Source organism: Lampetra planeri, chromosome 12 (genome assembly GCF_965212315.1).
Source record: "Lampetra planeri chromosome 12, kcLamPlan1.2.h2, whole genome shotgun sequence".
NCBI classification, from domain to species: domain Eukaryota; kingdom Metazoa; phylum Chordata; class Hyperoartia; order Petromyzontiformes; family Petromyzontidae; genus Lampetra; species Lampetra planeri.
Genome location: NC_136118.1, coordinates 7,771,155 through 7,787,126, shown reverse-complemented (window position 1 = coordinate 7,787,126; position 15,972 = coordinate 7,771,155). Strand labels below are relative to the sequence as shown.

Sequence of the window (15,972 nt, the reverse complement as noted above, 5' to 3'; positions counted from 1 at the left end):
TAATAAAAGTAAAATAAAAAATAAAAAAATCACGACGTTTCGGAGGCAACACAAGCTTCCGTCTTCAGGTGGAACCGTCACAGCACGATAGCTGTATCAAGTAACTTTACCGAAAAAACCTAAGAATAGTAATCTTTGTCAATGCGTCTATCTGCCTACTTACCCGCTTGCCTGTTTGCCTGTCCGTCCGTTCATTCATCCACCTCTAGGATTATGCGCAGTTTCTCCTTCCGCTAATTGCTTGGCACGGCGACCTCGCTCACCTGCTCGTCTTCCCATTTGCAGGCGCTGAAGAAGCCGAGCCGCAAACCCAGAGTCACCCGGGCAGCCCCGCCGGATGTGGCATCGCGCCTCTCACCCCGTCGATGCCCGCGGTGAGCTCAGCGATCTCCCAGCCCTCGTCGCTGGCGGTGGCACTGGGTGGTGTTGTTTCGTTTTAACGCCCTGGAGAAAGGGCGACAGTTTTGGGACCGAACGCCAACATCCCAGATAATAATCGAGGGAGAACGTAAACTGCCGCAGTCAGGGCCCGCAGAAGCTCCCAGTACGTGCAGCGAAACGTCGGACATCACTCCGGACGACGCGCGGCGTAACCGCAGGGCAACTGGGCAAAGCTACGCGGTAGCAGCTGCTGATCGCCGACCCCCCTAACAGAAGCTCGGGTTTGAATCTACCTCGAAAAAACTGGGCCACTTGGAATCGAATCTGCACGCCTCGCGGCAGATCCGCCCCTAGACCACTTTGGTAATATCCCATTGTGTCACTGCAGAAACAAAGAGCAAGACCATCGACCCCACAGCAGTGAACCAAAGTTATATACATACTCTATTTTTTGTAGGACTATTTATTCTCAAGACTGTTTTTTTCAGGAGGGTCCTGTCAAGTTCTATTCGCAGTCGGGAAGCGAAGTTTCGAAGTGTAAAGTCCCAATTGAGGAATGTGCGTGTCACTTTTCAGCATTGGGATGACTGGCCAATGCTGACGTGAACACTGTGCGAGTCTGCGCGTCTCCAAGTGAGTCTATGGGCTCTCTGTGTGAGTCCATGGATCTGCGTGTGTCAGTCACCGTGCGAGCCCACGAGCGAACTGGGCCACCGTGAGCTCAGAAAAGCCTACGCAGGGCTGCGAAGCAATCGACCGCTCATCGACTGATGCAATTTCCCGGCTAAACTCATCCGTAGACGTAGACTTTGTTGTGATGCGTTGTTGTCCATCCAGCCGTACGAAAGAGATTGGCGGCGGTGCAATTGGTGATGCTGCAAACCCCGCGGTGTGATTACACCCTGGGAGTGCCGGCTTTCTCTCCACTTTGCTTCCCGAGGACAATAACATCGGAAGGGAGTGGGGGGTGAGTAAGTGGGGGCGGGGGGTGATGGCGGAGGTGGCGACGGGTCGGGCCGCGTCTTTCAGCCGCCGCGCATGTGCTGAGCTCATGGGGGTTGACGGTGCCGCGCCGAGGGAGGGAAGATTTGTCACTGCGATGTTTGCGGCGTGCTGGGAAACGTCAGCGACAGTCTCAATCTGTGACCTGAATGTCCCCTGGCGGTCGGACGCGAACGCGCGAGGATGCAACAGCAACGGCGTGCGAGGAAGCGCGCACGCACACACAGACACACACGCACGCACACACAGGCACACACGCACGCACACACACGCACGCACACACAGGCAGGCACGCAGGCACACACAGGCAGACACGCACGCGTTGCACGGGCGCACACGCGGATACTCGCACACACACACAGGGGCACACGCACGCACACACAGGCACACACGCACGCACACACAGGCACACACGCACGCACACACACGCACGCACACACAGGCAGGCACGCAGGCACACACAGGCAGACACGCACGCGTTGCACGGGCGCACACGCGGATACTCGCACACACACACAGGGGCACACGCACGCACACACAGGCACACACGCACGCACACACAGGCACACACGCACACACAGGCACACACACACACGCACACAGGCACACAAGCACACATACACAGGCACACACGCACGCGTTGCACGGGCGCACACGCGGATACCCGCACACACACACAGGCACACACGCACGCACACACAGGCACACGCACGCACACACAGACACACACGCACGCGTTGCACGGGCGCACACGCACGCACACACAGACACACACGCACGCACACACACACAGGCACACACGCACGCACACACACACAGGCACACACGCACGCACACACAGGCACACGCACGCACACACAGACACACACGCACGCGTTGCACGGGCGCACACGCACGCACACACAGACACACACGCACGCACACACACACAGGCACACACGCACGCACACACAGGCACACGCACGCACACACAGACACACACGCACGCGTTGCACGGGCGCACACGCACGCACACACAGACACACACGCACGCACACACACACAGGCACACACGCACGCACACACAGGCACACGCACGCACACACAGACACACACGCACGCACACACAGACACACACGCACACGCACGCACACACAGACACACACGCACGCACACACACACAGACACACACGCACGCACACACAGACACACACGCACGCACACACACGCACGCACACGCACGCACACACAGACACACACGCACACACACACAGACACACACGCACGCACACACAGACACACACGCACGCGTTGCACGGGCGCACACGCGGATACCCCCACGCCCACACTCGCACGCACGCAAATGCACACACCCGCACGTACACATGCGGATACACGCACACACCCACACGCATGCACAAAACAACATTTACTTTCCGATAGATGCATTTGTTTAATCTTCACCGATTTGCACTGCCCAGGGGGGGTGGGACGGGGGGGGGGGTGGATGCGTTCATCCAATAGCGGAGAGATCATGCCCACAATTGCTGCTGCTGATTGATGACGACGAAATGCATTTATGTTGGTATGTCCTGATCCGTTCGTGCAATTACTAACCTCAAAACTATTTCGAACTAAGCGAGAAAATACAAACTTTTCCCGCTGTATATCCTTGTTTTGTGTCTTCTATCAGTGGTTAGTTGTGGGGGGGGGGATGAAATATGTATTCCCAATTCCATTCCATTTCCAGCCGGCTTACTCCTCACATCTGACAGAGATTATAACTTTGCCTATCCATCATCGCGAAATGCACGCAACAGGCACACCAGTTGAACGCGGCAATCAACGCGAATTGCCTCGCCAATTGCTACCTGCCAGTCGGACGCCCGCGAATGTGTATAACCACCAATTACTGGGAATAAATTGAGAACAGATTACCCTGACATTTGCAATGCATTGTTCCGTGCAATTTGCTGCATGCGCTGACAATAAAATGGCACTTAATGCTAGTGTTTGGCAATAACACGCAGGACATTTGCAACATCACTGTAATTCAGTGTTCTCGTACCTTGTATTAATTATGCGTGCTATGTCCCCCCCACCCGCCTTTTTTAATTGTAGAAAATGGCTTTGTATAAACACAAAACACATGCACGCGCGCGTAATCACATTCTCGTCGTTTCTCCTCCGTCTGCGTAATGGATTCGCTCGTTGTTTTCCTTCCGCTACTCTCTCTCTCTGTGTCTCGCTCAGAAGGTGCCCTGCTCGTCTGTCTGTCTGTCTGCCCGCTTGTCATGCCTCTGGTTGTCTTGTATGCCTGTCGGTCTGCCTGCTTGCCTTTCTACTTACCCATCTGTTTGTCTGGCTTTCTGTTTGCGTCTCTGTCCGTTTGCTCGTCCATTTGTCCGCCTGTCACTCTGTGTCTGATCCGTCTTTCTATTTAACTCCCTGCTCACCTGCCCAGGCGTTCACTCTCTCACTCGCTCTCTCTCCCTGCCTGCTCACCTGCCCAGGTGTTCACCGTCTCGTCTCACTCGCTCTCTCTCCCTGCTCACCTGCCCAGGTGTTCACTCTATCACTCGCTCTCTCTCCCTGCCTGCTCACCTACCCAGGTGTTCACTTTCTCACTCGCTCTCTCTCCCTGCCTGCTCACCTGCCCAGGTGTTCACCGTCTCGTCTCACTCGCTCTCTCTCCCTGCTCACCTGCCCAGGTGTTCACTCTCTCACTCGCTCTCTCTCCCTGCCCGCTCACCTGCCCAGGTGTTCACCGTCTCACTCGCTCTCTCTCCCTGCCCGCTCACCTGCCCAGGTGTTCACCGTCTCATTCGCTATCTCTCCCTGCTCACCTGCCCAGGTGTTCACCGTCTCACTCGCTCTCTCTCTCTGCTCACCTGCCCAGGTGTTCACCGTCTCACTCGCTCTCTCCCTGCCTGCCCACCTGCCCAGGTGTTCACTCTCTCACTCGCTCTCTCTCCCTGCCTGCTCACCTGTCCAGGTGTTCACTGTCTCACTCGCTCTCTCTCCCTGCCCGCTCACCTGCCCATGTGTTCACCGTCTCACTCGCTCTCTCTCCCTGCCTGCTCACCTGTCCAGGTGTTCACTCATCTCACTCGCTCTCTCTCTCCCTGCCTGTCCGCTTGCCTGCGCGCAGAAGCGCGGCGAAGAGCAGCCGCCGGCTCGGGGCTTCTCGGTGGTGGTCGCCATCGACTTCGGGACGACCTCGAGTGGCTACGCCTACAGCTTCACGAGCGAGCCGTCCGCCATCCACATGATGAGGTCCCCAGACGTCACCGCGCGCTCGCCCCTCTTGTGCCGCCGGCGCGCGCGCGCGAGATGAGCGGAGGCGTATCGATCCGGGCGATGCCGACGGGCGCTTTAATTCACGAGGAAACAACCGGCCCTCTCGGCCGCCGACGCCGCGTTTCACAATCACGGCTTCGAGCGAGCTAAAGCGCCTCTCGCATAAGATCCGATTTCACCTCGAGCCCTCTGCTGGGCTTCTGTTGGCTCTCATCCATCCTCAGCCAAGTGGACGCCCGCGTGAGAGTGCGCGTGTGTGGACGTACGTTCTATTGACGCATCGGGTCGTAGCACTGCCCTGTAAATCCTGCAACCTGAGTTCCATTCTCGACGACAGCGAACATCGGTGATGAGGGATATTTGAAACCGGTCCTTGCCCCCACCACCACCCCCCCAATCTCTTCCCACACCTCAACTTCACCTTCCCACATTGATCAGCATGGTGGAGTATGGTCAGTCAACTCCCATGACCGCCCCAGCATGGAGAGGCCTTCATCCAGCAGTACATTATCAAAGGGCTGTACACTCTTATCAGTTGTGTTGATAATTATTACCATTTGTTTTGTTGTCACAATTACAGCCGATGTTGTCACCAGGCACGGCTAACGTCAATGGCCAGTGATATCAGAAACTGTTCCGGTTCACCCCCTAGGTCGACTCGGCCTTAAACCAGTACCACCCGATGCTGTTTGTGGACATCAGCAGCGGGGAGACAAAGGCAGCTAGGCATGGTTCCTGCCACACCACCCTATCCTTGGCCATGCTAGGCTTAATAGGCAGTCATGAAACAGTTCGAACGCAAAGGCTTTTGTTGCTGTTTGTTTCCGTTTGTTTCCATGGGAGATTCCCATATACACATTTCACTTTAATTTAATTTTAACAGCGTGCCATTCCCCGGCTCTCCATGAGAAGTCATTACAGCAAGTGAACTAATCGACATATGTTTCCATCTGTACGGGGATAGAGCGTTGCCGCTTTGTGCGCGTGGGTTTTCTCTGGATGCTCCGGTTCTGCTCCCACGCGTAAAGTAAACTCTGATTAATTGTCAAAAAACTTTTCAAATAAAACAACAAGCCAATAAACGTAGCAGGACCCTCCGGTGAAACAGTCCTACAACTCACCGTTGCCCTCCTGGATAAATCACAGATTTCGTCGGTGATGTTTTTGATGTTTGAGCCACCGTGTATTGGCTGTTCTGGCGACGGGATTCCGTGAACCAGAGGTCGCAAACGGGTATCGGGTACCTGATTGCGACCTCTGGGATGAAGCCATGTTGCAGGCGCGGGTGGGTTGATTCTAGGAACTTGAATTGTGAAAAGAGACAAGACGTTGGGAAATGAATGACAAACAGTTACTCACCAGTGACTCACGGTCCAACCGTACCCATACCCGGCCGCACCAGGATCGCAAACGGATACCCGTACCCGGCCGGGTACGGGTAGCCGGGTATCGAGTAGGGTACGGGTATCGGGTACCCGGTTGCGACCTCTGCCGGGAACGTGATGCCGTGCCTGCCGTTGACCGCGTGACCACCGCGTGACCACTCGGCAGGCGCTGGGAGGGTGGCGACCCGGGGGTGTCGAGCCAGAAGACGCCCACGGCGCTGCTGCTCACCCCGGACGGGCGCTTCCACAGCCTGGGCTTCTCTGCTCGCGACTTCTTCCACGACCTGGAGCCGAGCGAGGCGACGTCCTGGCTCTACTTCGACAAGTTCAAGATGAAGCTCCACGACATGAACGTAATGAGTGGTTTCATTGGGGGCAGGGGTTGCGTGCTAGTCGCACGCACGATAAGCACCGTTGGCTACGTACGGTGCAAAAGAAGTTCAGCATGCATACAGACAGGGGTCATTGTCTGGGCAACCGTGGTTGATCTGTGGGACACGTGGAAAAAATCTGCAGGTCTGTCGGAAAGACAGCATCAGACGCTTCACCTGAGGACGGCTGCTTGCGTTGTGGCCGAAACGTCGTGAGAATTGTATTTTATTATGTTTTATTTTTATTATTTTATTATTTCCCTTCTACTTGACTTTACCGAAAGAACCAAGAAGATGAATCCCTGCAGTCACGAAAGCTTTAAATCGAAAAATGGTCACTCACTTTTGTTCACAACCAATATATGGTGTCCCTGATTTGTGTGCGCTCTCTGAACCCACTGAGACAAGAAATGTCCTTTCTTTTAAGGGAGCGTTGGAGACCTGGTTTATACGCAGGCTTTGCTTAATCGTTCGCTGGAGCAGCCTTGTACACTATGGTCATTGGCCATATGATATTGTCCAGTGCTAATGGCAAGCAAATGTGCAGACGTTGACGGAAAGCGAGTGACGGTGCAGGCTCAGCGAGGACTAGCGTTCAATGTTTATTGTACTTTCTTTCCTGATTATCGTTCTTCCCCTTGGAAACACTGCGCACAAAATGGCCCGCGAGGATGTTTTTTTTATTTGTTCCAAAGCTATCGTACCATCAGAGAGACTCTACAAACAGCGATCGTTAAAACCAGGGATTTATTTATCACTCGGTATTTTCGGGAACACCCTTGGGCTGGCTGGAAGTAAGGATAATTATCGATGCACTGCTACTAAAGTACACGGTGTGCCTATCCAGAATAATACTATTGTTTTACACCCTGTATTCCTGTAATCCTCCGATCAGCACGGTTGGCTATGTACGGCGCGAAAGAAGTTCAACATACATACAAAAGGCTTAGGACCAAATAAGGCGAGAGATGGACTGTCGCTCGCCAAAATAGTTCCTGGAACAGTGTTCCGGTTGAAATTGAGCTCTGGTTACAACCGTAACCCATGTTGTCTGCTTAAAGCCAAAGAACGTCCCTGCCTGCGACACTGACCGGCACTGCAAACGCAGCGCTCCTGACCAGTGGCGTAGTGGCAGTTTGGGAGGTGGGGGGGGCTCTCCCCGGGTAAAAATATATACATTAAGAAACTTTCCCATTGTTTCACGCGCCACGACCTCTGGATTGTTTGCGAGTTCCGTGCGCTCACGATTATCCTCGAGAATCATCCCTCTTTGGAGATTTTTTTTACTTTTAATACGAACGCCGCGTTCACCACCGGACCGTTGAGATCGCTCGCTGTTGGCGCTCGAGGTGACGGACTGTGTCCAACGCCGCCAGTTTCTTATCGAGATGGGGCTCCGTAGCGTGCCGTTCAAAGCATTCGAGCCGGAGTGGAGAGAGAGGGAGTAGCGAGAGCAATTTGTTGCCCGGAGCTTCATTGGTCCTTCGCGGTCGCTTTTATAAAGACCCACGCTACGACCGCGGGCGATGCGCCGTGCGTGCGCACGTGCTCTCGCGAGCGAGGGATTCTGCAATTCCACACGAGGTGGGGAGCGGCGGTTGGTAGGGGTGGGGGTGGATGAGAAATGCAGTTGTAATGTTTTCTCCTCTTGTCAAACATAAGAAAGTGAAAATGATTCCATGCTCAAATGAGCGTTGAGGCACTGGTGCTCATCTCCTGTTGACAACCCTGCAGGGCCAGTGGTGGAAATTCCACATCCATATGGCGGGAGCGAGTCTATCCATAGGATAACCGAGAAACAGTCACAAAAGGGGAAGGTCTTGAGCCAGGACTAAAAAGGGGCATACGGAGTCGACAGCACCGGTGGCTGGGGCAAGGGAGTTCCAGACTGCGAGGGCAGGAGAGGAGAATGGGCGACCTCCCACTCAACAAAGTGTGACCCTTTGCTTCAACGGAAAGCATTGCTTGCTGGAGCGGAGAGTGGGTCAGAAAATTACCAACCGCTCGTATCTACGGAAGCCCGAGTCCTCGGGGTGGCCAACTGCAGCTCAGGAGCCTATGCGACTCTTGAAGGACTGCGACGTGATGTTAGTTACGTAGCATCACCGTCTCATATTCACGTGCATTGCGGCTCTTGAAATCATGAGGTTTTTTTTTTACCGAGCTCGAAAAAAATGGCTCTTTTTCTTATTTTGGTTGGCGACCCCTGCCCAACTGAACGAATGCTTGCGTTAAGCGTTACTTTAAGAGCATTTCTGTTACTTTACGACAATAGAAATTTCTCATCGCAGAACAGAACCTGGGGGCAGCCAGCAATGTCACCGATGCAGCAAGAGCAGAGTCAGATGTGGCACAGCAACAGTCGAGAAGGCCAAGGGATTAGAGACGAGAGGAGAACGAGAAGAAGAGGGCGGCCCCGTGGCTCATGGAGGACTCGCGCTCGATTCCTGCCGTTCATTCCCGGGCTAACGAGCCAGCTTAGCGATGGCCGTGGGGACGCAGTAGCGTCATGTTTGGAATCTTTATCAGATTCGTGATTTAGATTGGAGGAACTCGATGAACGATGAAGCTCATCTGCGGCAACAACAGCAGCAGCAGCAGCGTTCGTCTTCTGGTAGCGAGGCAGTGCAGCGAGGCTGGCGCGGTTGCGACTAAGCGACGGTCATTATTTCTCGATTTGAAGCTTTCGTGACTGCAGGGATTCATCTTCTTGGTTCTTTCGGTAAAGTCACGTAGAAGGGAAGTAATAAAATAATAAAAAATAAAACACCTGAAGACGGCTGCTTGCGTTGTAGCCGAAACGTCGTGAGAATTATTTTATTATGTTTTATTTTTATTCTTTTATTACTTCCCTTCTGCGCGACTTTACCGAAAGAACCAAGAAGAGGGGTCATTATTTCATCGCCGAGTGCCGCATCTGCCAGCTCGGCGGTGCCGGACATGCGGAGATGGATGCCGCCGTCTGCAGCGGAGCAGCTGTCTGTCCCCTCTCTCTCTCTCTCTCTTCCGTGTCTCGGCGTGCGCGATGCCAGCTATTGTAGGACGCTCTAACGACCGCTGTGCGTCGTCGAAGCAGAAAAAGGCGCACTCGCAACTCACATGGTAACCGGTGATGAAATTAGTGACGGGAATATTCGTAAAATTGAGTGTGTTTTTTTTAGTAAATTTTATTTAGTCATTGATGACTTCGAGTGGATGTGAATGATCGAGCGTTGCAAAAAGTAACGACTGTCCACCAAAGACCAAAGCGTGACTGTGACGAGACGAAATTGTTGAGTCTGAAACGAAGACGCAGGCTAAGATAACGTTTCTGTGCGTCTATGTTGTGTGTCTCTCTCTCTCTCTCTGTGTCTCTCTCTGCTTGTGTGTCTGTCTGTGTGTGTCTGTGTTTTGTCTCTCTCTCAAATTTAGTTCTACCTGATGACGACTGCTTGTGTTGCAATCGAAACGTCGTATTCTATTATTTGATTTATTTTCTTTCTACGTGACTTTACCGAAAGAACCAAAGAGTAATTCCTGCAGTCACGAAAGCTTCAAATCAACTTTAAGATAACTTTGTCACGTAATTAGAGACCGCAGTGAGCCCAGAAAAGACCAAACAGAGCAATTGCCTATATTGACATCTACGGATGAAATGTGCCTTACAAATGCACGTTGTTATAATATGTATATAAAGAGGTTCATGAAGTACAATGAGTGTTTAACCTGATAAATAATGCTGGGTGGGAAATTTCACAAAAACCCTTTAACCAAAATCTTAATAACCACTACATTTGTGGACTAACGGTTCAACTGACTTTTGTCGACTAGACCCGATGAAATGCGCAGAGTAGGACTTGAATAAAGCTCCACGGGTTGTCGACGACTCGTCTGAGACTGCGACTTCACGGCGAATCAGAATCGCTATTGAGACCGGAGGAATCCGAAGAGCTATGAAGCTCTTTTTCACAGCAGTCCAGTGATGACCGCATTCGCGCTTGCAGCAACCGACGCACGCGGCCCGGCTCGTTGAACGTGGTTCCGTGCCAAGAAAGTGAACCCAGCAGTTGGAGTGTTCTAAACGCTCGAGCAAGGCTCAGCGTCCCGCATCAATCAATAAATCAATCGTTTTTCTTTCGTGCCAATATCGCCCTCGGTAAAGTCGGCATCAGTGCGCATCGTAGCGGAATGGGAACGGTACACGGGGGCCAGAGAGTAGCAACAGAAAATGAAAAAAGAAACCCGTCACGACCCCAGCGGCAAACACCGGCTGAGCAACCGCGCACAAAAGAAAGTGCAAACGTGCGCAACGAATAGCGTAAGAGCTGTAAGAAGCACTAAGCAATTAAAAGTAGAGAGAGACAGCTTTAATGAGATTTTTTTTTTGTGATGGGAAGCTTAGTCAGAATAGATGCGTCTTACACAGACCACGGAATTGAGAGACATTTGGCACGTTTCGGATGTCCGGTGACAGTCAGATGCGGGGAGGGGGGGTCCAGATTGGTGGGGGCTGTGCTCCAGAAGGCTCCGTCTCCCCTGCGTCGTGTGAAGGATCCTGGGCTCAGCCACGTGTTGACTTGCGTTGTTAAGCGACTTGAACTTTGGCCCAGGCGAACGTACGATTATTTGAGTGTAATGGCCACAGAGCGTGGTTGACGGCCCAGCCGATGCAGGTTTGTACACAGGCAATGTGCAGGGATTACAGGTGACAATCATGTTAACGTATTCGTTGAGAGTTTATAGTTATGTCCGTTAATATTACCTGGTTTAAGTGTAATTTCCCTGGAAGGAAATCAATATATATTTGGAAAGTAAAGGTTGTGTTGAAGCAATTTTGTCTAAATTGTAATGATATTTTTTCGTTGACTAATCTTCTACAAAACACCGAGTTACATCGGGAGAGAAGGTCAGTATTTTTACCTATCTCTATTTATAAGTTGGTGAAATTGTTTTTAATCGTGGACGAGCATGCTAGGAATTACGCTGAGAAACAAGAAAATGAGCATACGGTTCAGAGACCCAACTCCCCTTAAAGATATCATATTGCCTGTTAAGATTAGTACATTGACCAGGGCAGAACATGTCACTCAAAGGAATCATGGCCATTGGTGGAGACAAATTGCAGAGTGGCAGCCAAGGACGGAACGCGTCGGAAAGGACATTCATTGCCAGTTGTAGTGATGAAATCTGCTCACGTGCATGATATAGATAGCTTGTTGCATCACGGGACGGTAAGAAATGGCAGCGACGTGGGGAGGTCTTCATCCAGCATTGGATAAATCATGACTAATGATGATTGATGATGAACATTTGTAAAGACTGCATCTTAAGATGTTCCACGTGAGAAAACCTCACTTCTTGGAATACACACGCCTAGATAGAGTGTTACATGCGGTAACAATTTCAGTCAGTGGGCTAAACACCCTCGTTTCGGGGGAGTGGGTTTTCGCCGGTCTAATGAACCCAAGTGCACGGCTCATTGGGCAGAGGCCAATTTTACACGCGGTTCACTTTCAAATTGTGCGTTGGTTTCAGGCGAATCTGATGCTTCGAGGGTGCGTGTCAACATCAGCATCTCCATTATGCGTTTTTCTTTTCAAATTCCATCGAAAGGACACCTTACCCACGTTTGGGTAAAGGTGCAGCCCTGCAATTCGCTTGCTCATGCCACTGCTGGCAGAGGGCCTTCCACTAGTGGGACCTCTCTCTCGACAGAGTCCCATATAGAGAGTATTTTTGGCCTACTCTTTAATGCTGATCAGAGGTCTTGGAAAAGGCGGTAGTAACCACGCGTTACTCCACTCCTGTATACGTGACTTGCTGATCGACTGTGGTGTTCCAATTTGTACTGCTGGGTGGACAGAGCTGAGGGTGGTGGGGGGTTAAACAAAAATGTGTTCATTGAGACCGAACTGGCAATCTCTGGGTTGCAAGTCCAACGTGCTAACCAGGACACAGCGGCAGTGTCTCCCCTCCTTATGTTTTAACACGTGGTTTATCGAAAACAAAGTTTCGGAGGTATGAGCGGCTCTGAACCCTTTGTGCTCACTTCTGGTGAAGACCCAGCAGCTCTCCCCTACCCGACTGCCGCCCCTGGAGCACCGTGAAGATGTTTGCCTGGAAGCAAGATTTTGACTTAAAACTTTCGTGACTGCAAGAATTCATACTCTTTGGTTCTTTCGGTAAAGTCGCGTAGATAGAAAAACAATAATAACAATTTTTATTATTTGATAATATTTTTTTAAAAAAATTGTATTCACTTTATTTTTATTATTTTTCTATCTACGTGACTTTACCGAAAGAACCAAAGAATAGGAAGCAAGATGGTTTAGTGGTATAGGCAGCTCAGGGGACTTGCATGAAAGACTTTGTTATTCTTTCATTATTCTACATTTGCAAAACCTCAATTCGTGTCAGGCCATACAAATAAATAAATAACCATAATAATACCTTTTTTTTTTTTCAATAAAAATACATCGAAGCCTCAGGAAGAATGGTTTAGACAGCTGTGACAGATTGCATTGAATATTAACGCATGTTCCAGAGAGGGTGTATTCGCATTTTGACGTCTCGACTTGCCGAAACGTAAATGGGTAATTTTCATACGACCTAGTAAGCAAAGATAATCCCATAATACTTAATTCTTCTGTGTGTGTCGAGATCAAAAACACACGGGAAATTATGTTCCCTTCTTCGCTGCAGTTTTTTTGTACATAATTTCTCAACACCTCCGTAAAAAATTACATTTCACATTTACCGACCGCTTACGATGTTTTGCATTTGTTTATTCAATGCCATGAAATGAAAAGTGAAAGGTGGTTCCTCACTCAAGTGTCGGCCTATGCTCACCTAAGTCATCCATTTTGCTGATTATTTGGCAGGGACCATTGAACAATGGATAGCCACTGCTGAATTTCCACTTAGTGTTTCTCACCTTAGGATGATGCTTATGATTGGAGTGAGTTGACATGGGTACTTGAGCTCTGATGCTCGTGAATGGGAACTTTGCTGCTGCTGCTGTTGCTGCTGCTGCTGCTGCACGAGTAACTGCATTGATTGTCATTTTGCAATCGATTAACATGACGCATGGATTGGAGACATGGACACTGACCAATACAACGAATGTTCAAAAGTGTGCTAAGGAGCGCAGAGATATGCATGCTTGGAATTACACTGACATACGGGAAGAGGAACGCATGGATCAGAGAACGTATGGAACGACGTGAATAGACGTTAGAATTGACTGTTAATAAAATGAAGTGGGCTTGAGCAGCGGAAGCCGCGAGAAAGGGATGACGACCGGCGGTTGAGACCAACGACAGTGGAAGCCGAAAGAGAGAGCACACCCAAGAGGGGGAGTCCACCGTGGAGGTGGAGATGAAATGTGTTCAAGTGGTGCCACGGTGATGTTAACTACCTCTCCTGGTATTCATATTCTTGGTTCTTTCGGTAAACAACCTCCTCTCCTTCTCTCCTCCCCCCATCCTCTTCTCGACAACGTGGTGTCAGTCAGGTATCTGTTTCACGTTGTGTATTTGCATGATTTGCGTGTGCTGCAGTCGAAACGTCGTGAGAATTTGTATTGTTTCATATTTTTATTATTGTATTATTTCCCTTCTACGTGACTTTACCGAAAGAACCAAAAATATGAATCCCTGCAGTCACGAAAGCTTTAAATCAAAATTCACCTCTCCTGGTATTCAGGAGGTCGTGGGTTCGATCTCGACCCTGACACCTGTATATTTGGAGTGCGCATGCTCTCACTGCGGTCGCGTGAACTTTTTCTCTGGGTCCTTTTTTTCCCCTGGTAAAATAAAACATAGTTTAGTTTAGTTAAGAAGCTATCCTGGATTGTAGCATCACGATACTGTGGCAGATGATTGACAGCTTGGGGGAAGGCCTTAATCCAGCAGTGGATCGTTCAAGGCTGATCATGGTCATGATGAAGAATTCTAAAGGTTAAGAGAAGCAAAGCTACTGTCGCATCTTATTACTCCTTGCCCATAACTCTTCTCGCAAATGTGGCCAACATGTGGGAGAGTTCGTTTTTACACACAACAATGACCGCTTTGTGGGAGGGCAGCTGTTACCCTAATTAAAGCTGTATATTAAAGAAAAGCAAGCTTTCAAACATCATCACTCCCTTCTGCAGGTCATCTCCTTGGACACCGAGCTGGAGGCAACCAACGGGAAGATGGTGAAAGCCCTCGAGGTGTTTGCCCACGCGTTGCGCTTCTTCAAGGAGAGAGCCTTGCAGGTAAAACAAACGCTTGTGCTGCTAAACAATTGAGCGAATCACCATTTTGAGAAGGCTGGGTGCAAGAGCATTGCATCGTTGCCATGGGCTAGAGTGCAAGGAATTCCTAATAGCCTCGGCCAGTGGGTTCCCAAACCCAAGCGGAGCACAGGCTGTGGCGTGCATACTGTGCAGGAACATGGCAGGCAAAGTCGGCGCAGCATTGCAGCGGCAAATCACGCAAATACACAACGTGAAACAGATACCCGACTGACACCACGTTGTCGAGAAGAGGATGGGGGGAGGAGAGAAGGAGAGGAGGTTGTGGGGGGTGGGGTAAGGAGGATGGAGTGCTTGTGGGAAGTGGCCGCCATAATCAAAAACATTGAAAACCATTGATCTGGGCAATCTTAAAGTTTACCTTTTGACTCCTCCAGCAATCTTCTTTACTCCATTGACGAGCCCTATCATTTGAGGGTGACCTCTGAGCTAATTTCCTTCGTATGACAAATTTTTCCAGGTTGTGTTTTTTGAGTGCCGATGTCCAAATCCTTATTCTGAGAACCGCTCGAGCGTGACTCCTGCTGCTGCACTGCTCTGCCGGATTTCCACCCATCTCCGGAACTCGCAGGAACTCTCGGATCAGACGGGCTTGCCGTACAACCCCGATGAGATCCGATGGGTGATCACGGTCCCCGCCATCTGGAAGCAGCCGGCCAAGCAGTTCATGAGGGAGGCGGCCTACGCGGTGAGTTGGGGAGGGCGACTGCTTGCAGCAGATGGTCCATTTTGGGTCATGTTTTTTTCAGTTTTTCTGCTCGGCATTTATGTGCAGGAAGCTTTTACATCTTCTTTCTTCACCGGCATTCTCCTTACTCGTTTTATTCTTTATTCATGTTGTTTGTTATGATCCATGGCTCAGGATTACCGCATCGCATCCATTCTGTCTTGGACCATAGCTATGGAAAGATGGATGGAGGTGGTTTCCCTCTTGCCTTCTACAACAGTATCTTTTTTTTATGTGACACCATCACCAGATGTAGCTGAATGCCATACCCAGGACACATTGATTTGACAGCCGGATCATTTCAAGTGTATTCTGCAGTGCTCTAAACTCCAGTCGTCACATTCCACCACAACCCAGGTTTACATTTTTATGAAACGCTTGCGTACAATGGATGGCAGTGGTTGACATCATGGCATTGGGGTGTGCAAGCCTGCATGCAGCTGGAGCAGTTGGGAGCAAAACACCGACAGTAAACATTGAGACAATTCTAACGTGGTTATGATTCTGGCACCTCAAAATAAAAGAGCACGAGACATGTTACACATTTAAGAT

General features: G+C 50.5%; 1 protein-coding gene across 2 annotated transcripts in view; it reads left to right on the top strand.

Annotated features, from left to right (window-relative positions):
• Window positions 1–15,972, top strand: part of LOC144721613 (heat shock 70 kDa protein 12A-like) — a 46,923-nt gene that overhangs the window by 10,732 nt on the left and 20,219 nt on the right. The window contains exons 2-6 of one of the 2 annotated variants that reach the window (XM_078599389.1): window positions 286–374; window positions 4,514–4,638; window positions 6,214–6,400; window positions 14,550–14,654; window positions 15,265–15,381. In XM_078599389.1, the coding sequence (XP_078455515.1) occupies window positions 286–374; window positions 4,514–4,638; window positions 6,214–6,400; window positions 14,550–14,654; window positions 15,265–15,381 (623 nt within the window). Of the gene's footprint in view, window positions 1–285; window positions 375–3,541; window positions 3,619–4,513; window positions 4,639–6,213; window positions 6,401–14,549; window positions 14,655–15,264; window positions 15,382–15,972 lie in introns of those variants that run through there. The other variant, XM_078599390.1, reaches the window with a different exon arrangement.